Genomic DNA, 26267 nt, shown 5'->3' on the forward strand with positions numbered 1-26267 from the left:
TCCTCGTGGCAGGAGTGAAACGAGAGTGTGGCCAGGGGTGGATACTTGATGATGCCGGCTACCTTTTTGAGGAAGATTTTCTTTTGATCTCTTTGACGGTAGGGAGGTCAGTACCAGTGATGGACCGGGCAGTTTCCACCACTTTTGGTAATCTCCTTTTTGAGTTGCCAAACCAGGATATGATGCATGCGGTCAATATGCTCTCTACTATACAGCTGAAGTTCAAGAGTGTATTCGTCGACATACCGAATCTCCTCAATCTTCTAAGTAGAGGCATTGATGGGCTTTCTTTACGATTGCATCAATGTGTTGGGCCCAGGAACTTCATAGGAATCACAAAATGCTGGAGTAACTCAGCGGGTCAGGCAGCATCTCTGGAGAGAAGGAGTTTCGGGTTGAGACCCTTCTTCAGACTGATGTAGGGGGGGGGGACGGGGACAAAGAAAGGATATAGGTGGAGACAGGAAGACAGTAGGAGAACTGGGAAGGGGGAACTTGAAAGTTGTTTACTCTATCCACCACTAAGCCGCTGATGAAGACAGTTTGTGAATTCTCAGCCTCCCTCTTCTAAAGTCAACAATTGGTCTTACTGACTTTGAGAGCAAGGCTGTTGTTCTGGCACCATTCAATCAGACAATCGCTCCCCCGCCAATATTAACTGTAGTCACTGATATTATTCTTACCCTTTAAAAGCAGATGGGAACCGTAGACCTCAGCAACAAGAGGTTGAATACAAACCCCAGCCACTTGATCAATGCAGGTTTTGAGAATGCAGGCAGGTATGCCATCAGGTCCAGACGCTGTCTGAGGGTAAACCCTCATCAAGGATGGTTCATTGAAGGCTTCTGGTTTGGGGTCACTTGGATGATTTTGGCAGGAACACCCTCCTCCATATATTTCCTTATGAAGTCCATAACAATCATGACTTATTCGTTCAGGTTTGTTGCAGAGTCCTTGAATATCACCCAATCTACCGACTCCAAGCAATCCCGGAAACGTTTCGCTGCCTCTCCTGACCAGCTCTGTGCAGTCCTCCCCTCAGGTGCTCTTCAGTCACTGCCAAGACGCAAAATGAAGGAGCACAGGCAGGTGGTCTGATCCCCAAAGTGAGGGCAAGGAGGGTGCAGAGGTGGTCAATAGAAGTGGTCAAGGATACTTGATGCTCCGGTGCTTGTGTCCTCCACAAAAATTGTGTTGTTCCTCAAAAATTATGTGGTAAAAAATATTTCCAAATCATTAGTTATAGTCAATAGTCAATTTTATTTGTCACATACACATAGATGTGCAGTGAAATGAAAGATTACCCACAGACCAACAATAAGAGCAATAAAAATTAAGCAATAACACACACAATCATAAACCAACACCAAACAAAAAGAAACATCCATCACAAGAGTTCAAATATACTACTTCAAAGTACGAGTGGAAAAACAATACAATGTGCTGAGAGTACTATGCAGATTCTTCTGAGGTTGCAGCAGAGACCAAAGGTTTCTTTAAAATGAGAATAAATTTTGACAAATGCACAATTGACAATCACAGCCAAGTGTCAAAAGACCCACCAGGAACAAACGTTGCTCACTCCTTCACTCAAATACTAATTTCTGTTATTTTGGTACCCAAATCATTACATCCACAAACTCATTGGTTCAAAAGTATAACAAACCTGACTGATATTCAATGTCACAATTTTGTTACTTACTCTCATCCATGGGCCACTCCACATCAAAGCAAAGCCATCGGATCAGCCTCATTCCCCCTGCCATTATTTTTCTGCACCTTTGCAAGTTGTACCCATCAACTCCCCTTTTGATTATTTTGTCACTAGCACAAGCGGTGATTTACAGTAGCCAATTAAAAGGTATGAAATTTTAACAGTCGTTGCCATGGAAATTCTAGTGGTGTAATCTTAGCCAGACTAAAGCAGCAATTTTCTCTTCCATACAAACAGTAAAATCATAAATGGTGCTCATCTTCATTCCCAAGAATCCTTCAAAGAATGATTCATCTTTATTGTATGTAATTATAACCTATGCAGGCTGTTGGGCTCCCATTTGCACCACTCTAATTCACTGAATATCACTGTGGACATATCCACTTCTTAAGTAGCCTTCCCTGTTGAGGATAACTTGCTTTTACTCCTCGAGTGGAAACTGCCTGTGATTGTTTACAGGGGTGGTACTGCACCCACCCAGACTTGCCAGAGCAAGTATTAGTCCAGTAGCAAGGGGGATCCAAGATGATTAGATTTGCTGCATAGGCACATTCCCTCGTTCTTGGTACTTCTGCAACTCCCTACCCTGATCCCCGTTTCCTTCCTACCCTGCAAATCTCTCAACCCCCTGGTCCCATTCTCCCCTGCTTTCTCCGTTGATTCCTCAGGCTCTCCAATCAACCCTTAGCCACTCCATCAGCTGGACACGTGACTTTTTCCACTTACTCCGACTGGTATCACTCGCCCTCTTCACCTCTGCTCCTCAACTGCAAATCACCTGGCACAGCTGGTAATATGCTGCCTCATAGCACCAGAGAGATCTGGTTCAATCCTGACCTCGGGTGCTGTCTGTGAGGAGTTTGTACGCTCTCCCTGTGACCACGTGATTTTCCACCGGGTGCTCTAGTTTCCTCCCACATCTCAAAGACGTGTAGGCAGTTAATTAAATGGCCTCTGTAAAATTGCCTTGTGCGTGATAATAGAACGTGTGCATGGTCGTGGAATCCATGGACAATGGCCATTTCCATGCTATATTTCTAAACCAAACCTTGTCTCCACCACCAAATCTAGCAGCCAGTGCTTAGCTCAGACCATCCAAACCTTTCTCAGAAAACCTCAGCAGAATCTTCAGCTGCCTGCTCTGGTATCAACAGATCAGTCTGCCAATGCTCTGCAGATAAGTTGATCAGTTCGGCAGATGGATGCAAATCTTTAGTCATCATATTAAAGGGAGGCACGATATCTAATAATATTTGAAAAGGTTGGCTGGTAGGTAGTACTCGGGTCAAGCAGCATCTGTTGAGATGAAACATTTCAGTTCTGATGAAAGGTCGTTAACAGTGAAATTTAGAAAGGAGATATGCACTTAAGATGCAGGGAAGGGCGAGGTCCAGAAAGAATTAAAATAATGGTATGATTGGGTGGAGACCAAGAGACCGCAAAGATAGAGGTGCCAGCCGAGAAAAAGTAGTCAGTAGTCTTAATAGCAGCTAATCTGTCTCCTTGATATATTCACATTTGATTTTTTTTTTAAACTTTAGTTCTGATGAGAGGTCAATCTTAAATGTTAACAGATTCTCTTGAGATGCTGCCTGATCTGCTGAGCCTCTCCAATCTTTCTTGTTTTATTTGATATCCAGCCCCTTAAGTATTTTTTTGTTTCTTGATGATATTTACTCTACAAGGAGTACCAACATCCAGCTCCTTGACTTCATAATTACATACGATCTAAGTTGTCACAATTTAGTGATTGCCCAACCGGGTCAGTGGAAGTGAAGGAACCGCAACTAACTTCAACTGCACTGAGCATTACCAGCAGGTTTAACGTCAAGTTAATGTAACATCACCAAATCACCATTTTAAATACCGAGTACAATTCCACCAATTCAGCCGTAAAAACACGGATATCCTTTTGCAGTGCATGCTGAGCAAGTATGCCTGAACTATCATGGTGGCTTATCGACACCTTAACAACAATTAAGGTAGAACAAATGAAGCATAACTCACTCCACCTCAATCCACAGATTCCAAACATTGCATTTTAAGTTTGCGTTCATCACAATTATTTTTCCATACTCCCGGAAGTCAATTAACTACACAAATCATTTATTTGTAGTTAGCAAGAAGGGTGTGGCATCTGCCCAAGGGCAATGTATGACACCGATGAAGTGATGTTTTTTAAAAAAAATAGGTTTACAAGCCCCTATCAATTTTTGGCAAGAGCAAACCCTGGTGCAGTTATGCACACAACTCTCACACATACATCAAATATTGGGCATCAAAAAGAGAATTTAAAAGCACTGATCAGATCCTCTATGTTTACTTCCATTCGGGTATGGTAGGTACATTGTTGAATTATACCAAATATGCTCACAGCTAGCATAATGTGGCTGCAGAATGTACTGCTAGCAGTTCACCAATTGAGCAAGGAATAATTATAGCACCTTCACAAACACATGGAAGATCTCTTCCTTTCTTACAACCACTTTACTGGACATAGTACCACTCTCGATCAGAATCCTGGAATTCCCCACACCTCAAAAGTATTACAGCTCATCGTGACCCATCTTCAACCGCTGATCACACAAAGGGAAATGTGCTAACTATGTAGTCATCACGACATACGTCTGTTTAAAACATAACACGAGACAATGGCATTTACTGATCCTCTCAGACAATGCCTACCCTACAATGGACAGCACATAGCCTCCGTTCAATTATTTGTCATAATGAGCAGCGGGAGATCAAGAATCACAAATGCACAAAGATGTGTTGTGTCATATCACTGAGGTACACCTGATTTTTTGGTAAATAATCTTAAGGATCAGCCAGACATTCTCTGGTCGACATATTCTATAATTAAATGCACATTTTTGTGAAATTTTGTTATTTGTACAAAGTCTTTTTTCGATCACTTGTCTTTCTTACTAACTAGAGTTACTGGAAAGCAAACAAATAACAATGAAGGCAATGCCAGGAGTCACATTGGTTAAAAACTAGAATTTTTGGTTGAATTTATTTGGCTGAAAGAGATATTTATGGACAGCATTACTGAACCACAGCCAAGTATAAGATGAGGTGCAATCACAAAAATTATGGGGTTTAATGTGCATCCTGAAAATTTCAATTAAGACACAAGCACCTGGCTTATTTAATTAAGACTTAGAATCTTTAGTCCATTAGAAGACAGATGTACAGTCAAACAAGGAGGTAAAGTTGAGAATATATTGCAAATATAGAAGTTCTATAACTGAACAACTATTTAAATCCATTTAAGCTTTCCAGTTCCATGTGGGAGAGACTAAGATTTGCAATGCATTGGATTCCACTTATGACAACAGTCCTTTAAGTTCAGTAGAACATCCACACTTTTCAGAAAGTCAGGTTGAATGCTGCAATCTTTCTGTTCCGAACCTTGTGTTTCATCCAATCACAGCTAACATTTTTCAAACCAATTTCTCATACTTTCTCAGCAGCATCAGATTTGAATCTCAATCCATTGTGTTACTGCGTTTCAGCTTTAGAGTGCTGAAACGACAGAGCTTACTGGCATGATGGCAAAATAATAACCTCTCCCTCAACTTCAGCAAAACCAAGAAGCTGGCCATTGACTTCAGTGTGGAGTACACAATCCAGTGGGCATCAGTGGAAATTCAGGTGGCTGAGAACTTCAGCTTCCTCGGTGTAAACAGCACTACAACAAATTGTCCTGGTCCAACCACATCGACTATGGCTAAAAAGGAAGTGTAAGAAAATAACTGCAGATGCTGGTACAAATCGAAGGTATTTATTTCACAAAATGCTGGAGTAACTCAGCAGGTCAGGCAGCATCTCAGGAGAGAAGGAATGGGTGACGTTTTGGGTCGAGACCCTTCTTCAGACTGAAAATGGCTAAAAGGGAAGATCAATACTTCCACTTTCTCAGAAACCTAAAGGAATTCAGCTCATCTCCAATAACACGTACCAATTTTTTTACAAATCCACTGTGGAAAAAGCATCCTATTCAGATGCACCACAGCTCAGTGTGGCAGCAATTTTTGTACCGACCGTTACCATTCCCTCAGGCAGCTCGTTCCATATACGCATCACTATGTGTGGAAATAGGTTGCCCCTCAGGGTTCTTAAAGCTATGCCCTCTAGTTTTAGATTTCCCTTCCTGTGGCAATTTACTTTATGTATGTCCCTCAAGATTTTATAAATCCCCATTAGGTCATCCCTCAGCTTCCTATGCTCAAGTTAAAACGAGTCCTAGGCTATCCAGCCTCTCCTTAAAACTCAAGCCATCCAGATCCGGTACCATCTTCAAACATTTTTTTAAACAGCGTTTCTAGTTTAGACACCCATAGCAGGGCCACTAGAACTCCAAATGTGGCTTTACCTGTCTTGTATAGCTGTAATCTAAGTGTAGCTGTAATATATTGTAATATACTGTACTCAACAGCTTGCTGGAGTGGAGAATTTAGTGGGTCAGGCAGCATCGTTGGAGGGAAATGGACATTTGACATTTTGGGTCAGGGCCCTTTGAGACGACAGCCTTGTCTCTCATGTCCTCAATTCACTGACCAATGAAGCAAGCATGACAAATGTCTTCTTTACCACCCTGTCTACCTGTATCGCCACTTTCTAGAAACGAAGTACCTGTACCACTAGGTTTCTCTCTGCTCTACTGTTTGTCTTGACTTGGTTTGTCTTAACAAATTGCGACATCTAATATTTATCTGAATTAAATTTCATTTGCCATTCGTCAGCCCGGTTGATGAGATAAACTTCTTCATATAGGGTATACCATAAATTGTAGTGTTATTTGCAAATTTACTAACCATTCCACCTACATTTACATTCACATCATTAATTATAAATAATAGCGTACACCCATCCATGCAACATTAAATATCGATCATCTGTATACTCAAAGTCTCGTATATTTGTTCCTGAACTACAGCCAAAATGGGAGGGGGGGGGGAGGAGAGGGTGCTGCACCATTGCAGGAGAGGTTTGGGCCCAATGGGTCCACTTGGTCTAGTCAATTTAAAAAAGAATTGCTGCTTTTTTTGGATAGTCTCTCAATTTCCAAATACTGTTAATGAAGTTTAGTTTTCAAGTAATGTGAACTAAAAACAAGTAATGTTTTTTCTGCATTTCACTATCATTTTTAGTGTGACTTTGTTCTCGTCAGACTATATTGGAGCCAAGCTGGGCTCTAATGTTGACATGATCAAACAAATATAAATTATCTTACTGATCTTACAGATCATGAGTCATGAGAAAGTGGCTAATTGAACAAATGCCTAAATAGTGAGTCAGAGTTGCTATTTAAATAACTTAAAAGAATTGATTTTCCTTTAAAAAGAGCCTCTGGCTCCCTATCAACAACTATTACTGTTATCTTTAGTATGGTTTGGTCAGCAAGGCTCCAAAAGTCCTGGATGTAAAACTTATGATGGTTATGAAATTAAGGCAAAACTGTAGTGCAGCTGATAATGCTGCAGAGATTGAACCTGACCTAGAGTGCAGTCTGTGTGACGTTTACACGTTCTCCATGAAATTGCATGGGTTTCCTCCGTGTGCTCTGGTTTCCTCCTATATCCCAAAGATGGGTTTGTAGGTCAATTGGCCTCTGTAAATTACCCCTCTTGTGTAGGGAGTGGATGTGAAAGTGGGACAACGTAGAACTATAGAACTAGTGTGAATGGGTGATTGGTGGCCACGTGGACTTGGTGGGCCGAGGGGCCTGGTTTAATGCTGTATCTTTTAGTCAATCATTACATTTATGTGTGTGGTGTTGGCCCAGAAGTAACAATGAAAATAATAGAAGCTATTTACTCTCATTATTTTAATGGAGGGAATTTGACAGCAACTCTTCATATTTTAGTATCTGCCTCCTGTTGTGTATAAATTCTTCATAATTATACTTTAAACAGGAAGTGTACAGCATGTTTGGTTAGCAATTTAGATGTTTGATTACATCACTGCGATACTCCATAAATTCCCTAGAAATAATAAACTTATAGAAACCAATGTCGAGAGGTGATTACCAGATAACAGATGTTATGTTGAGGTCATCATGGCCTAATGATTCTGAACACATCTTGGACCATTAGAATTGCTTCTGCTGGGAATAGTGAGATGCTCGTGCATCTCATTCAGCTGCATTTGTTGGTGGCAGCAACCCTACTTTAAAAATGAAAATGTCAGGAATGTTCCCGATTTAATCTCTGGCCTAGCACGATTAAGTTGATCTTGGTTGAAGTAACAGTAGATCCTGCAGTTGGTGTAAGCTGAGACAAGATGCTCATTACTGAAGATTGAATAGCAGATGGCTGTGGAAAATGCAATGTGGACCTCATTTAAGGATCAGAAATGACTGGGCTGTGACCCTGCAGCTTGAACAGCTTCACATCCTCTACATGTGTAAAGAATAGCCTTACATGCACAGTCTTGGGGGATACCCAACACCTTTAAACTATAATTGAAATCAAAAGAATGGAAGATAGAAATAAAAACAATGTGCTGTGTCAGGAGCCATCTACAGAAAAGGAAACAGTAAACGCGAACAATAATTAAATGTGAAATCAAAACTACAAGAGAATAAACAAGTAAGAGAATTAAGTTGTAGCGTGGTGGAGGAGGGGCATGAGGAAAAGCCTCAAAGGGATCACAAGAAACTGTAGATTGAGCAATTTTAAGCAAAAAGCATTCTGAAGTGGCCGACCCAAAAAGTCATCTGTCCATTTTCTTTCACAGATGCTGCCTGACCTAGAGTTCCTCCTGTATCCTTTATCATTGTTACTTTCTTGCATATCTTTTATTAATTGTTCTTTATCTCTCTACATCATCATCAATATCTCTCATTTCCCTAATCCCTAACCAGCCTGAAGAAGGGTCCCGACCCGAAACGTCACCCATTCCATCTCTCCAGAGATGTTGCCTGTCCCGCTGAGTTACTCCAGCTTTGAGTCTATCCTCCTGTACTTTATTTTTTGCCTTGAAGACAAAAGGAGTGTCTGTAACAGGATAGGTGATAGAGGTTACCCACGTGACATAATTTTTGGTGCATAGCAATTCAGAAGTGAGCAAGGGCAGAATAAAGAACAAGATGTGTGGAACATGAGAGGGAGAGAACAAAAACAAGATTTAAAATTGCTGACATTTTGACAAGCAGCATCTGTGGAGAGAGAAGAATGAGCTAGCCAATCAGATACAAACTTGAAGGTAGGAGGTATGGTGGGGTTGTTTGAGTGATTTAATACTAGGCTTAGCATCGGAGAAGCATGAAAAGGTACTTAAGATTCCATTGCAAGAGAAGCACAAGAGTATTACTGCAGGTTACCTGGTGTCCTCTTATTTTATTGGCCACTCCCAGCAACTTGTAAATATTATTTAAAAAGCAGAAAAAAAAATCTTCAATACTTTTAGATATTTATACTTTGATGATGCACTTAGCACCACCAAGATCCCTCTCCCTAGCTGCTTGGACACGGAGTAGCTACTTCAACATATTTCAAGTGGATACCACATGCTAGAGGATCAGGAAATGTATTTGATGTTCCTCACTCTGAATCCAGCATGCCATCCCTACCAAAAGCTCAACCACTGCCTAACCTCTGTCAAGACCAACCTTGACAAAGTGTCCAAGAACACCAGGTGCAAATGCACCCCAGCAAGAGTCAACAAATAAGATGAAAATAGATGGAGGTTTTGTTGGAAAATTAAGTTTCCAGCCATCATGTATTTAAAATAAAATCAAGTTGCCAGATAGTATCATTGAGGATTTAGCATATTTTAGCAACTATATATAAAAAAAATTTAAACACATGCAATAGCAAAAGGGAAACAATATTGGTCAAAGATCATGTATAATACAAATGAAATCAGTATCAAATATGAACCATTTAATTACTCCATTGATTGAAATGACATTGAGATTGTGAAAGGGACTGTACAAATCTATTAAATATTTTGTGGCATTGTCTGTGTTTAAAGCATGGTGAGCCAGTATGCTAAGATCTTGAAGGTCACCAGGTAGCAGTTAATGTGGGACATGACTTTAACTTATCCACAAGAGCACGTTGTCATCTCTGCCACGGCAATGTCGCGACAATTGTGACTGTCCGATATGAATGGTTGAGAGGGGTCATGTAACACTGCAGTCAGTTAAATCCTGGTTGACTAACTGGACACAGTCAGAAATCATGTGGCACAGTCATTAACCATGTTTGCGCTAATCGTTGTTCCTAAGACATGGTTAAGGAAATTCAAAAGGATTTTGAAAGTGTGAACTATACTTCTCAAAATACAAGTGCCAGTGGATGACCCTACTGCTCAGCGTCTACTTCGGCAGGCTTAAGACAATTTCTTTCAAACTGCTAATAGCCTACATGTGAAAAATAAAGGAAGATGCAGTCTTCTTTTATGATTCCCAAAATCCAAACAATCACCCATGACTGCGGTGCTTGGCAGTAATATTGTTTGCTAACAGCTATTAGATAAGTGGAGTCCTCACACTGTCAAAAGTACAGGGAAGACTGTAAAGTGGTCAGATCCAAACGCATATATTAAAAAAAATGTTTCCAATTATTTCACTCTGCAATCATTCCTTTTTCTATAATATTTCTCACTTCCACTTCAGGTATTTTAACAACTGTTCATTTATCTTCCTTTTCTTCGTTAGGAATCAAACTTGAGTTACCACATCTTCATTACCATTTATTTGTTGCCAGCAGATGTGGAGCTAGATAGGAACAAACAGCGTGCTTTAGAAATTGCACCACCATAATCCAATTGGTCTTGAATGCACAGTTTTAAGCATCTGATCAACATTAATCCTTTTGCTACTGTGCAGCTTCTGAAATAAGACAAAATCTCAAACAGTGTTAAAAATGGAGTCAAGGAATGGTGGCACCATGGAGAAGTTACAGGGGAGATATTGAGATTGTAGAGACAGAGCCAAACACAGAGCACAGAAAAAACCTCTGCACTTTGTAGGGGCCTATGACATAACTGAACAGTAAACAAAGTAGCATAAATATAATTCCATTTATTAAACAATGGGATTTCCAATGTACAGATTTATATTCAGTATTAGATCCTAGTAAAAATGCCACAAGTGACCTGGTTTAACTTGAAGTCTGCTTATACATATATAAATATAGGTTAGCTTACTCTAAAAAAACCTTTGCCTGTATTTATTTCAAGGCTAAGATATACAATTACAGCATCCCTCAACTATAATTAATGAGGCTATGTCTAAGGCTTGTATATTTAGAATAGTATGCAGTGAAATAACTGTGCTAATGGACTCATTACTTTGAAAAGTCTACTGCTCACCCAAACTGTACTTTGTGATACAGCTGCAGATTTGACAATCATCATGAAGGAACTGTTTTAGACTACACCTACATCATTATCTTGCATGCAAAGCAGATTGCAAGTACCCAACATGCAACAGTTCAACGTTATTTACAAAACCAAGATCGTAGTACACATGTGCCTTCGTTCAGTGTCTTGGTGTAAATTCCAAAGCAAATTTGGTGCATAAATGGGGTGAAGGAGTAGTTGCATTGGATTAAAAGTCCAAACCTGATGAACGGGGTACTGATCTTTGGATGGTCAGCCATGATCATATTGAATGGCGGTGCTGGCTCGAAGGGCAGAATGGCCTACTCCTGCATCTATTTTCTATGTTTCTATGATTCAAGAGGCACCACTTCAGATTCATGATAGCTCGGAATTTAAATTTATTAAATCTGGAATTTTAACAGGACCTTTGGCTCAACTTGCCCACACCGACCAACATGTCCCAGCTACACAAGTCCCACCTGTCTGTGTTTGGTCCATATCTCTCCAAACCTGTCCTATCCATGTACCTGTCTAACTGTTTCTTAAACGTTGGGATAGTTCCAGCCTCAACTACCTCATCTGGCAGCTTGTTCCATACACCCAACACCCATGAAACTACTGACTGTCTTAAAAAAATATTTGCTTGACATTACTTTAAAGGAGGAATTGTAACAACCTTTAATCATCCCTTGACCACTGTGGTTCAAATAGTCATTACCTGCATTTTCATTAAGGTATTGAGGGATGGGGATTATGAGCTCTTCTCAACAATGACACATGTATTTCTCATACAAAAATAAAGTTATTCATGCTGTTTTATGCTCAATTGTGGATTGAGATGTATCCTGACGCACAAAGTTCTTCACCCTTACAGTGACGATTTTAATTGCTTTAAGCTCATTATATGGTTCAGGATAAACACACGTGGTCGACATTTGTTTTGTACACCAAAGAGGAACTCTATGGAGTAAACCTAACAAATAATGATCTCAAAATAAGATGCAAGCAGTGTGTACTTCACCAAATTTCAAAAATGCTGGTTTACAAAAAGACAATGTGCTGGAGTAGGCAGCATATTTGGAGGATATTCCTGAGCACTGTTTAGGGCCGGGATCTTTCTTCAGGCTGATTGAAATAGGGGAAGGAACAAAACAGGACAAGTGATAGGTGGATACAGGCGAGGGTTTTTTTATTGGTAGATGGTGGACCAATAGGCTAGAGATGAAATAACAAAAGGCTGTGAGATAAGGAGATAAGAGGCATGAACTGTAAAACCAGAGGAAGGGATGGAGGTGGAAGGGGACAGGGGAACGTGACCAGCTGCATTAAACATCAACATAAACCTGAATTTAGAGATGTGCTTTAAAACCATTATTAACATTGTTCCACGATACATTAAAACATTTTGCAGGCTATGGAAAATAACGGTAAAACATTAGTTTGGGATTCCAGAAAATCACATGATCTGATCTGGGCTTGATAAATTCATGCGATCACAAAGAGCTCACCCAATGGCTCTACTTTCTCTGAAGTTTGAGGAAATCAGCATACTGTAGGTGTACAGTGGAGAGCATACTGACTGTCTGCACCACTGCCTGTGTTTTAATTTTAATGCTCATCAATGACATTGTACAAAGTGAAGGATATTGCCCAGACCATCACAGACGACCGCACAATTGAAAGGATCTACAGGAAGCACTGCCTCAAGGCGGCAGGTAATATCATCAATAACCCACATCACCCTGGCCACGCACTTTTCTCGCTGCAACCAGCAGGAAGCCCATGGACCATTAACTCCAGGTTCAAGAACAGCTTCTTCTTATCAACCATCAGGTTATTGAACCACCTGACACAACCCCATCTCAGCACTGAACCACTACGGACTTTGCACTACTATGATTGCACAACATACTTTAGTTTTTGCACTATGGCTTATGTAAAATACCTAATAATTTATTGGTGGCTGTTGCATCAAATATACCTTTTAAGCAGCACAGAGTAAGAGTTCAATTTTTCTTGACTTTGTTTTAATTTGATTGTACATGATTATGGTGGGAATAGAAAGGGTAAATGTGCAGTCTTTTGCCCAGAGTAGGGGAATCAAGAACCAGAGGACATGTTTAAGGGAGGGAGGGAGGGTCAACAGGAACCTGATGGGCATCTTTGTTTAACACAAAGTATGGTAGGTATATGGAACAAGCTGCTGGAAGAGATAGTTGAGGCAGGTACTATCACAACATTTAAAAACATTTGGACAGGTACATGGATAGGATAGGTTGAGGGACATTGGTCAAACACAGGCAGGTGGGACTAGTGTAGATGGAAGATGTTTGTCAGCTTGGGCAAAGTGGGATGAAGGGCATATTTCCATGCTGTATGACTCTGATTGCATTATTCCAGTAGTGAAAAGACTTGAATTTAATTGCAATAGAATATCACCGGAGTTACTGCTGTGACTGGAATGTAACAGGTCAGTCAGGCTTTTGAAGCCTTGATCTGCCCATCAGGAAACAAGGTTCTAGGATTTTCTTGTCTCAGTGTATTATTTAACAGAAGCTCAAGTTGTTGGCTCTCAACAAACAGCGTAATAAAGATTGAACACATACAAGAGATAAAAAAAGTCTGATAACAGATTTCCTGCTATGACAAGATTTATGAATAGGTCAATGCGCACCTGAAAAGCAATATAGCCTCAAGGAAGCCAAGTAAACCCTTTGTGATAAACTATAGACCAAGTGGACCCGTTGGGCCCAAACCACTCCTGCATTGGTGCAGCACCCTCTCCTCCCCCATTCCCCTCCCCCACCTAGGGTTGCCTCTCCTGTATCGTGTACCGTTTTGGCTGTAGTTCAAGAACAAGCAAACAAGAGTTTTAGTATATAGATGTTTTACCTACACATGAAAGGTCAACGAGAAAAATATCAAACCATCATACTATTAATTTATTCCATTCAAATTCACCTGCCTTATTAGAATGCCTACAAAAATCTCACACACCCACACTCAAGGAAGTGATAAAGCCAAAATATCCACAGAAAGATAACGTATGTACTCGGCTGCTTTAAAAAAAAACACCATCGTGGACGTGGTTCATCGATAGTTGTAAACAATTATCATTAATCAGATTTATTTTAAATCGATAAAGCTCCATTTGTATCAAGTGAAAACAATCAGAATCAATTTAGAAAATTTAAAAAGCCACCTTGAGGGGATAAATAAGCTTAACTCGTGCAACTAGTAGAAACAAGGAACTGTAGAAACTGGTTTACAAAATAAAGGATACAAACGCGAGTAAACCGATTTGTAGCGATAGAGGGGATATTGTTACAAGATCGGGGGTGGGGGCGTGGGATGGAATATATTGCGGCTTTAATCTCCAGATAATTATTCCCTGCCCTACTATAATAATTTTACAACATTAGTGCTGCCTTACCTGATTTCCTCCCATTGCCACTCCGTCTCCCTGAGCGATGGTGTTGATGTTGGTGCTGTTGTTGCCGGCGTTGGCTTCCCACGCAGCCTCCCATCAATGACACCCTTGGCCCCAGGTGCGTCTCACCCACTGTAGGCAACCCGCCTGAACTCTGGCACAAACTCACCGCAAGTCTTCCCACCCTTCATTGACCGGATCTGAAACACTACCTCTCCTCCACTCCAAGAGAGAATGATGCCCCCTCGCCGTTTGCTGGTGTTTCAAGTTCTCCGCCAGGTAAGCGGCCGAACGCCCCTCCCCTTCCCCCCAACCGGCCGTAACCAGGGGCAACCACCTGCCCCTCACCTGCCTCTATGCAACCACAGGGCAAACACCGGCTACTTTCATCGCTTCGTCAATCTTTTCATCCCGGGGGAAAGCAACCTAGCCGCATTTCCTTCTGTCTTCACGGAGGAACCCTGCCTGCAAGTCACCTCGCTCGCTCGCTCGCTCGCTCGCCCGCCCACCTCCACCTGACACCTGAGCGGACGCCGCGTCCAGTCCGCCCGCCTCCACTGCGCCTGCGCCAATCCAGGGGCATTCTGGGTAGCCCGCCCCCTCCCCTCGACGTCATCGCACCTGAAGCACGGAGCTGGTCGCGCGTGCGCTCGTTGTCCAGGTGGGCGGAGCTTGGCGATCGGAGACCGATCCCCACCCCCCTCCCAACCTCCCCCTCTCCCCACCTCCGACCTCCCTAGCAACCGGACGCTCCCTGTTGCCTGGAAGGAACTTTTCAAGGGAGATAAGAGCGTTTAATTGTCATATGATCATTTCCCAACCCACAGAACAATGACATTCTTACTTGCAGCAAGAGTCAAGAATGTGTTTTTTTTGTCATATGTCCTGAAATGGAACAATGAAAGCAGCAGCGCAATAGAAATATAAACGTAGTACACAGTGGATACCAACAAAACGCAGTTCAATATATAAAAACAAACAAACAATATTGTGCAAAGACAAAAAACAATGCCCCCAAGTCCTCGGTGCATTCAAAGCAGTTTAGAGTCCGGAGTTTAGTTGGAGTTGTCAATAACAACATAACAACCCCTTAATAAACCAGGGACTTTGTTTTTTTCTGTTCTAGTGGTTATTAATTTATTGATTTTTTTGTTTATTACATATTATTCTTACTTGCAGTAGTATAACAGGCTGATAAAGACAATAGACATAAATAATAAATAATAAACTAAGGACTTTTTTTGACTGGCATTGTGGCAATTATTTATTTATTTATTATATTTTCTTAATTGCAGCAGTATAATAGGCCTGTAAACACAATATACATAGATAATATATAATAAACATTGTTTATCTAGACTAGTTTTGGATATTGGTTAATAGGTTATTAATTTATTATATTTTTGTTCATTATATATTGTGTATGGTGTTTACAGGCCTGTTAGACTGCTGCAAGTAAGAATTTTACTGTTGCGTGGTCAGTCCATGTGAAAATTAATAAGGCTAATATTAATTAATAAGGTTTAGAGGAATATGGGCCAAATACAGGCAGGTAGGACTAGGACATTTTGGTTGGCATGGGCAAGATAGGCCGAGGAATCCGTTTCCATGCTGTATGGCTCTATGACTCGATTGCAAAAAAGAACAAAGTCCTTAGTGCAATCAAAGGCAGCCCATAAATGTCCATCGTTGAGGTTAGTGTTGTGCAGTGTTGTGTCAGTGTGAGAAGCTGTTCTTGAACATAGTATTTGTGGCTTTCAAACACCTGTTTCTTCTTCCTGGTGGTTGTAATGAGATGAGAGCACAGCCAGGGTGATGAAATTCTGATGCAGCAGCATTATAGGCCCATAAACACAATTCATATAGATAATATATAATAAACCCCCCAAAAATCAATAAATGAATAACCTAAATACTAGTGTTAAAAATACTAACCCTGTGCAACCAAAGACAGTCCAGAGTTGATGTTAGTATTGAGCTGCGTTCAAGAGTCTGATAGAAATGTTATTTTTGAACCTGGTGGTCATGGTTTTCAGACTCTCAATAGTAGGAGTGAAATGAGAGGTCGTATGTATGGATCAGGGTGGTGTGGATCTTTGCTGCCTGACCTGCTGAGTTACTCCAGCAATTTGTGTCTATACAAGTCAAGAATGTTTTATTGTCATACGTCCTGAAACTAAACAATTGAATTCTTATTGGCAGCAGCACCACAGATTTGTAAATATTGTACTCTGTAAAACCCATAATAAACAACAATAAAAAAAGGTTCAGTATATATATATATATATATGAAGGAACTGCAGATGCTAGTTTCGACTCGAAATGTCACCCATTCCTTCTCGCCAGAGATGCTGCCTGTCCCGCAGTTATTCCAGCATTTTATATATATATACACACATATATATATATATATAAATAGACAAATAAACAAACAATAACAGCGCAAAATCAAATATAATATTCCCAAGTCTATATAGTTTGGAGCCTATTCGGAGATTACAGTGGTTTTATGGAAGAAGCTGCTCCTGAACCTAGACGTTACAGTTTTCGGGTTTATTTTCCTTATTTCTAATGGCAGGAGTGAAATGAGAATGTGGTCACTGGTATGAGTCTCTGATGATGCTCAATTGCTACAATTAGTTCCTTGTGTTTCTATGAATTGAATACAATTTGTTAACAGAGAAAATAATTTTGTATGAGTGACACGGTCTACTTTTATTTTTTTTAAATAAGGAAAACTTAAAACAAAAGCATTACATGACGTGTTGCCCTTTGTCTGAAGAAAGGTCCCGTCCCGAAACATCGCCGATAGACTTCTCTCCAGAGATGCTGCCTGTCCCGCTGAGTTGCTCCAGCTTTTTATGTCTATCTTCGGGCATTACATGACAGCGGGTTTACATGCCCTGCCTGTGGATCAGGTGACCAGCGCCTCACCTCCCGGCCATATCCGCATCACGTGATCGAGCGGCCTGGCTGCGCCTGCGCGCCGACGAGGCGGAGGGATTTTTGAAGATGGCGGCCGACTTGAGCGTGGTGGGGCTGGTGGAAGAGTTCGTGGTCGGGCAGCACGACGCGCCGGCCAAGGATCTGGCGACAGGTAGGAGCCGGGCTTGAAACGCGGCAACGGCCGTGCGTTGTTGTCTCAACGAGCGGCGGTGTGAGGGAACAGAGCCGCCGGGAGGTGGCGGTGGATGGATGGATGGACAGATGGATGTCCACTAGGCCCCGTCGCCCTGGTAACGGCTGCAGGGAGCCCGGGTGGACCAGGGAGGGCCGCCGGCCATCCCTGCATCATCCCCGCTCGGTGATGGACTGTGATATCTACACATAGCGAGCATCCTCTACTGCCAGAGTGAAGCCATATGTAAACGGCAGGGACAGGCTGGACTTCTATTCCTCGGAGCGCAGGAGGGTGAGGGGTGATCTTACGGAGGCGGATAAAATCATGAGAGGAAGAGATCGGGTTAACGCAGAGTCTCGAGACTCGAGGGAATCGAGAACCAGAGGACATAGATTTAAGGTGAAGGGGGAAAGATTTAATAGGATTCTGAGTGGTAACGTTTTCACACAAAGGGTGGTGGGTACATGGAACGAGCTGCCAGAGGAGTTAGTTGAGGCAGGGACTATTGCAACATTTAAGAAATAATTTGACAGGTACATAGATGGGACAGGTTGAGAGGGATATGGGACAAATGCAGGCAGGTGGGACTAATGTAGATGGGACATGTTGGTTGATGTGGGCATGTTGGGCTGAATGGCCTGTTTCATGTTGTATGACTCTTAACAGCACCTTATTTCCCTTTGGAAGACTCGTATAGTATGGCCCTTCGGACTAACTTACCCATTCTGACAAAGATGTCCCATCTACACTAGTCTCCCTTGGCTGCATTTGCCCCATATCCCTCCAAACCCTCTTTATTCTCATGATAAAAAAGATGTACCTTTAGCAAGGGGATCAGGAGCAATTTCATTAGCCAGAGGGTGGTGAATCTGGAATTCATTGCCAGGATGGTGGTAAAAGCTAAGTCATTGTTTACTTTTAAAGAGGAGTTTGAGAGGTTCTTGATTAGTTAGGATGTCAAAGGTTACAGCGAGAAGACAGGAGAATGGGGTTGAAAGATAGATCAGCCATGATTGAATGGTGGAGTAGACTTGATGGGCTCAATGACCTAATTATAGACAATAGGTGCAGGAGTAGGCCATTCAGCCCTTCGAGCCAGCACCGCCATTCAATGCAATCATGGCTGATCACTCTCAATCAGTACCCCGTTCCTTCCTTCTCCCCATACCCCCTCACTCCGCTATCCTTAAGAGCTCTATCCAGCTCTCTCTTGAAAGCATCCAATGAACTGGCCTCCACTGCCTTCTGAGGCAGAGAATTCCACACCTTCACCACTCTCTGACTGAAAAAGTTCTTCCTCATCTCCGTTCTAAATGGATAAAAAACAGCACCTTATTTCCCTTTGGATTCTGCTCCTTAGGGTTATGAACTTATGAACATAACCTTTCCTATTCATGGACCTGTCTAAATTTAAATGTTGTTTTAGTACCTGCCTCAACTACCTTCTGTGGCAAATTGTTCCATAAACCCGCTACCCTTTGCGTGGAAAAAGCTGTCCTTATGTTCCTATTCAATCTTTTCCCTCTCACCTTAAACCTTTGTCTTCTGGTTCTTAACCCCTATACTATGAGTAAAACACTGCATCTACCTTATATATTTCCCTCATGATATTGTGCAACTCTATAAGATCACCTCTTGTGCTCCGTCCTTCTGCCCAACCTCTCCTTGTAGTTCAAGTCCTGGCAATGTCCTCGTAAATCTGTACTCTGTTTCCTGCTTAATGATATTCTCCCTACAGCAGAGTGATCAAAACTGAACATACTCCAAATGCAGCCTCACCAACATCTTTAACAACTGTAACATAACATCCCAATTTCTAGTAGCTTACAACCCAATGGTATAAACATTGAATTCTCCAATTTTAACTAACATTCCCCTTCTATTTCCTATTCCATCTATATTCCTCCCTCTGGCTTTACTCTTCTTTTCTTACACTCTTTTGTCTCCTTTTCATATCCAGCCTTTGTCCATCCAACTGTCAGTCAAACCCAACTCGCCTGCATCCGCCTATTACTGGCCATTGTCAGGCTTTATCCTGCCCACCACCTCTTTTCCAGTGTTCACCCTCGCCCACTTAATCATTCTGAAGTTAAGTCATGATCTGAAACAATGCCTATCCAAGTCCTCCAAAGATGCCCTGTGACCTGTTGAGTTACTCCAGCACTCTGTATTTATTGTTTGTAAACCAGCATCTACGGTTCCTTGGGTTTGCATAAACTGGGTCTCTGGCCTGAAACTCACTAAAGTAGTTTGTTCTTGTTTCCGTTGGTACTGTTAGTCAACAGTAGGGCAGATCATCTTGCTGCTCAGGCCTGCATTTATTTCCCATTTCTAATTGCACCTCGGGCTAGTTCAGAATCAACCGCATCCTTGTGTCTGTAGTCAGATATCGGCAAACTTCTTTCCCTGAAAGACAGTTGTGAGCAAGATGAAACTTTTACTATATATTCACAAAATGCTGGAGTAACTCAGCAGGTCAGGCAGCATCTCGGGAGAGAAGGAATGGGTGACCCTTCTTCAGACTTTTACTATAATTGGGTACATACATGTCGTTATTTTATCATAAATGTATTTATTTGCTGTGGTGGAATTTGAACTTGTATTTTGTGAATAATTATTCAGATGTCTTTTCATCATGTTGAATTTTGCAGGATATCCATTTTCCTTGTAATAGTTTTAGTGGGGAAGGGTGCGTTTTTAAGTTAAGCGTCTCATGGTTAGGTAAATCAAGGTGAGGATTTTGTGGATAAGCGTAATGTGAAAGTTGCTATTGTTGGGAATCTAAGAACAAAAAAGTTCTCTATTTTCTGGATCTGAAATATGTCAAAAAGCTTTGCTTTGCCTTTTTTGCACAAAAAATAGGGTATTTGTTAAATGATGAGAGGTTGAACATAAAAATAGTAGGCCACTCAGCCCCTCAAGTCAGTCTGTCCTTCAGTCTGATCACTGATGTGTGCCAGCCTTCTGTGCCTGCTCTCCATATCCCTCAGTTCCTTGATTGTTCTCCACCTTAACTGTATCAAATTATCTCAGCTCCTCTGTCATCAATCGTAGAGAATATCAGAGATTCACTATCCTCTGTAAATAGAAATTTCTGTGCATCTTAGGTTTGGGTGACCGGTCCTTTATCTTGCAGCTTTTGTGTAGTGGATTATTGGGGAATGAGGTAAAATGAGGTGACATCAAATGACTGGGAACATCAATATCGTGTGTAGGAAAGAACTGCAGATGTTGGTTTATACCCAAGATAGACAGAAAATGCTGGAGTAGCTCAGCAGGTCAGGCAGCATCTCTGGAGAAAAATAATGGATGATGTTTCTGGTTGGAATGGCTGAAGAAGGATTCCGACTCGAAACGTCACTTTTCTTTTCTCCAGAGATGCTGCCTGACCTACTGAGTTACTCAAAGGTAAATATTATAGAAACATAGAAAATAGGTGCAGGAGTAGGCCATTCGGCCCTTCGAGCCTGCACCGCCATTCAATATGATCATGGCTGATCATCCAGCTCAGTAACCCTTACCTGCCTTCTCTCCATACCACCTGATCCCTTTAGCCATAAGGGCCACATCTAACTCCCTCTTAAATATAGCCAATGAACTGGCCTCAACTACCTTCTGTGGCAGAGAATTCCACAGACTCACCACTCTCTGTGTGAAGAAAAGTTTTCTCATCTCGGTCCTAAAAGACTTCCCCCTTATCCTTAAGCTGTGACCCCTGGTTCTGGACTTCCCCAACATCGGGAACAATCTTCCCGCATCTAGCCTCTCCAACCCCTTAAGAATTTTATATGTTTCAATAAGATCCCCCCTCAGTCTTCTAAATTTCAGCGAGTATAAGCCTAGTCTATCCAGTCTTTCTTCATATGAAAGTCCTGCCATCCTAGGGATCAATCTGGTGAACCTTCTCTGTACTCCCTCTAAGGCTAGAATGTCTTTCCTCAGATAAGGAGACCAAAACTGGACACAATACTGCAGGAGCGGTCTCACCAAGGCCCTGTACAACTGCAGCAGAACCTCCCTGCTCCTATACTCAAATCCTCTTGCTATGAATGCTAACATACCATTCGCTTTCTTCCCGCCTGCTGCACCTGCACGCTTGCTTTCAATGACTGGTGCATCATGACACCCAGGTCACGTTGCATATCACCTTTTCCTAGTTGGCCACCATTCAGGTAATACTCTGCTTTCCTGTTCTTGCCGCCAAAGTGGATAACCTCACATTTATCCACATTATATTGCATCTGCCATGCATTTGCCCACTCGCCTAATCTATCCAAGTCACTCTGCAGTCTCCTAGCATCCTCCTCGCAGCTAACACTGCCACCCAGCTTCGTGTCATCAGCAAACTTAGAGATGTTGCATTCAATTCCCTCGTCCAAATCATTAATATATATTGTAAATAACTGGGGTCCCAGCACTGAGCCTTGCGGTACCCCACTAGTCACTGCCTGCCATTCCGAAAAGGACCTGTTTATTCCTACTCTTTGCTTCCTGTCCGCCAACCAATTCTCTATCCACCTCAACACTGAACCCCCAATACCGTGTGCTTTAAGTTTGTACACCAATCTCCTATGTGGGACCTTGTCGAAGGCCCTCTGAAAGTCCAGATATAACACATCGACTGGTTCTCCCTTATCCACTCTACTAGTTACATCCTCGAAAAATTCTATAAGATTCGTCAGGCATGATTTATCTTTCATAAATCCATGCAGACTTTGTCCGATGATTTCACCACTTTCCAAATGTGATGCTATGTGATTATGTCTTTATTACAAGAACACCTGAATGCAGGAGTGAAAAACTCAGTGCAATTGTCGAGTATAGCATACATTCAGTATACAGGTTGCAGGTATGGGATATTTACCATATGAAGAGAAATTGAGTAGACTGACCCTACATTCTATAAAGGCATAAGAAAATCGTATATATGAGATTTCCATGGCGGTCAATGGATTTTAGGAGAGAGTAGATTTTCTTTTTTTTTAAAGGAATGATGATTCCCTGGCTAAGAAGTCTAAAACAAGGGGATTACAGTTCTAAAATAATGGATAAGCCGTTTAGGACTGAGATGGGAAATTTCTTACTCGGTGATAATCCTTGGAATTCTCAAATTTGGAGGCAAGTTGTTTTGTTTGTTCAAAACAAAACCAACATATTTTGTGGATGTTAATGAAATCAAAGGTTATGAAGATAGCACTGGAGGCCCACAACAGCCTGAGACTTGCCTGGAACAAGCACTGCTCATAAAAACTAGAACCTGGAGTTTGAAAATGGATTGATTGCCATAGGTGTTTTTATTGGCAAGGTGATCCAGAGCGGAATGCAGTGCGAGGGAGATAGTGTCCTCTGTAGATCTATTTTTCCTGTACTGAAATTGCAAGGAGTCTTGTTTGGCTGAATGACTGGCGCAGATATAGACCATTACCAATCTTTCCAAGCACAAAGGTTTATCCTGACGAAGCTTTTGAAGTGATTTTTGCTGTAATTGTTTAAGTAGCAACATTAAATTCATATCAAATGGTAAGATTTGCCGTGGCATAAGAATTGTATTGATATTTTTAATCTACTTTTCACTGATGGAAAATTCAGTAATGGATGAAAAATCACCAACAGAGGCAGTGAATTGTTTTATTTGTTTGATAATCTTCCTGCAATTCCCCATATTCAAAGAAAGCGAGCGAGTGACGTAGATGATTGATTTTAATGTCTCGCATGATCATCAACTGAAATTGATAGTTGAAAACTTGGCACTTCAGGCCACAATATAGACAGTAGAACCAAGCAAAGATGAGACCTTTTATGTGCTTCACTAGGCTGTTGCAGAGAGGTAATGCTGTATTGATTTGAAAATTATGGATTTACTTGTGACATTGCTGAGAGTTGATGGTATCGTAACACTACATTACTTGCACTCGTGGTTTGTTCATTACAGCAGATACATTTCAGCAGGCCAGAGTAGGTTGCATTTATTGATCTTGCACTGATAAACATTGGAAATGTTATTATGTAGGGTATCACACCAGTAAAATGTTTTGCCGCACTTAGTCGTAGATCTATACAGCATGGAAACAGACTCTTTGGTCTAACTTTTCCACGTTGAAGTACTTTACAAGGTTTGCTTGGTGGAAAAAGTTAGACCTAGATTAATTAAACTGTGTGTATCACCATGTTTACTTTTCATTGCGAATGTCATTGGAGTATGGAGCTGGGGTAATTTCATTCACTTTGTATCTATACTTTTGGAATTTCCAGCAATGAGGCCAACTGCTTGGCAATACAATCCTTTTAAACTCTGGACACTGAGGTGATTTTCTGCACCTTAGCACGATGGAGTAATTGGCTTACATGGTGAGATTGCTATGCACAAATGTACTTGGAACCTTCTGGGGGTGCAGTTTCTGTGGGGAAAAAAAATCAGTTGATTAGTGATTTAGAAACATTGTCATGTACCTCATACAGTTTTGAATGAAATTGTGTCTGGTTCCAAAACTGAAGAGGCCCCTAAGCCTATTTTGTTTGACTTTAGATTGCTTCTGCATCCAAACCTTTCTAAAGAGAGCAACAGACTTGATAAGTACTGCCTTTTCTCAAAATATCCTGTGTGATTATGCTAATTTAGAAGAGCAAGTTCTTCTTCTTTCCTTGTAAGCAGAAGCACTGCTCAGCGAAAGGTCCAGTGTTCTATTTCTAAAACAATTCAAAAGAAGTTGCTTTTATGGTAGTTAATCAGGCATCCTTTTATTTCAATTACTCTTTACTATATGCAATTGGACACACAAAGGACCAATTGCAGATGAAAATGTGGGTTGACAGGCATGCTGTTGCATCAATATCTTGTACTGTGTCAACTCACTGAACTGAACTAGCCCGCAATTGCTTGTTCTCTACTTCTCTTCATGCCATTAGGCCTAGTACTCATGTTAGAGCAAAAGACAGAGATCAATACATATAAGGTCCTTTTTTTTGAAGAGCCGGAGAAAAAGGCAGATGGAAATGCTGAGTGGTGAACTTCACAAAGGGATTTATAAGTAGAGTTTTTTTCTTTAACCTGCTGTCATTAAATGAAAGTTGTAACATCTCATCAATCTGCTGCTATGTAATGATAAACACATTTCAGTTCACTGCCGTTAAAATAAAGTTTGCAACATTCAATCCCAATGTTTTGTTAAACAAATGGTAATTCATGGAAGAAAGAGTGTAGTAGAGATGAGCTTAGTTAGTTAGATATATCCAGTATGTTTAAAGTGTGCTTTTATGATTACATGATCCACATTTGCAGGTGTGTATTGCGTTGGCTAGGATTGCAGTTCATTTTTATCTGATACGTTTATACTTTTTGCCCTGCTCAAAGGTGCAGCTTGTGCCCCAAACCCACTTCCTTCGAGAATAGGAAACTAAGAAAAAATTGCATAAACACAGCATTTTTTTGTATCTTCAAACCCATTCACACTTGGATCACATGACATTTTTAGATGAACTATTATTGCTTTGAAGACAAACATGGTAGCTAATAAGTTTGTGATGCTGGTCAGTGAGCTGAAAGTTGACTTGCACACCATGAAAACTCCCCTGAGCCTCAAGTGGTGTTCGCCAATGTTTTGTGCAACTGCATGGGTGCTTGGAGTAGCAACCTGTTACATTAATGCAACAGTGAAGTGTTAAAACTGGTCTTCAACCCACAGCCATCAGCTGCCACAGAGGAAAGGTTGCAATTATCCACCAATAAATGAGAAAAGTTAAATAAATGGTAGATCTTGTTTCTCACTTGATGAAAGATGATGAGCCTGAAGTGAACTGGTAGTGTTGTATATGAAAACAGAAATACAGGCTGTTTCTGGTCATACAGCCAGCCCTGGCTAATCAGGCCTAGAACATAGAACAGTACAGCACAAGGACAGGCCCTTCGGATCACAATGTTTGCATCTGCACATAACTCATCATTCCCTGCATATCCATGTGCATATCCAAAAGTAGTTTAAATGCCGCTAAAGTATCTACTTCAACCAGTGCATTCCAGGCACTTGCTGCCCTCTGTGTAAAAAAAAACTTGCCCTCCACATCTCCTTTACACTGTGCCCCTCTCACTTTGGGTCCCTTTCTTGCTGTGAAGAGAGATTCAAATATTCTTAGGTTGTTGCCCAACTTGTCCGTTCCCCTCCAGCAACCCCTACCTCCCTCCCCCCCCCCCCCCCCCACTCCATCCCCCAACCCCACTCCATCCCTCAAACTACATCCCACCTGAATCTCAAACTATATCTGAATTTGCATTCTCTACAAGTAGGATATATTTTTTTAAAGTTGGCAATTATTAGTTTGTCCAGTTTGTGTCCAATATAACGTGTTTGGAAAACAAAGTGCTGGAGGAACTTGACATGTCAGGCAGTCTCTGTGGAGGGAAGCCCATTCCTTACACCAGCAGTTTGTCATGTTTTCAAAATGAGCATCTTCAGTTTCTTGTTTTGACGTTTCACAGATGCTGCCTGACTGAGTTTTTTCCCCCCAAAATATACTTTATTCAGAATTTTAAAATATACAAAACAAGAACGGTGCAAAACCTCTTCTGACATTCTCAGCATCTATACCTTAATTAGTGCCATATTTGGTTATAGAAACATAGAAAATAAGTGCAGGAGGAGGCCATTTGACCCTTTGAGCCAGCACCG

The 26267-nt window shown here is 41.3% G+C and overlaps 2 protein-coding genes across 2 annotated transcripts in view; one reads left to right on the forward strand and one right to left on the reverse strand.

The window, feature by feature from the left end:
- Positions 1–15034, reverse strand: part of ubtd1b (ubiquitin domain containing 1b) — a 63454-nt gene extending 48420 nt beyond the window's left edge. The window contains exon 1 of the mRNA XM_078413319.1: positions 14487–15034. Within this exon, the coding sequence (XP_078269445.1) occupies positions 14487–14580 (94 nt within the window). The 5' untranslated portion in view covers positions 14581–15034. The remainder of the gene's footprint in view (positions 1–14486) is intronic.
- A 2435-nt stretch (positions 15035–17469) lies between these two features.
- mms19 (MMS19 homolog, cytosolic iron-sulfur assembly component) overlaps positions 17470–26267 on the forward strand; it is a 62392-nt gene continuing 53594 nt past the window's right edge. The window contains exon 1 of the mRNA XM_078413320.1: positions 17470–17580. Within this exon, the coding sequence (XP_078269446.1) occupies positions 17496–17580 (85 nt within the window). The 5' untranslated portion in view covers positions 17470–17495. The remainder of the gene's footprint in view (positions 17581–26267) is intronic.

Source organism: Rhinoraja longicauda, chromosome 16 (genome assembly GCF_053455715.1).
Source record: "Rhinoraja longicauda isolate Sanriku21f chromosome 16, sRhiLon1.1, whole genome shotgun sequence".
Lineage (NCBI taxonomy): Eukaryota > Metazoa > Chordata > Chondrichthyes > Rajiformes > Arhynchobatidae > Rhinoraja > Rhinoraja longicauda.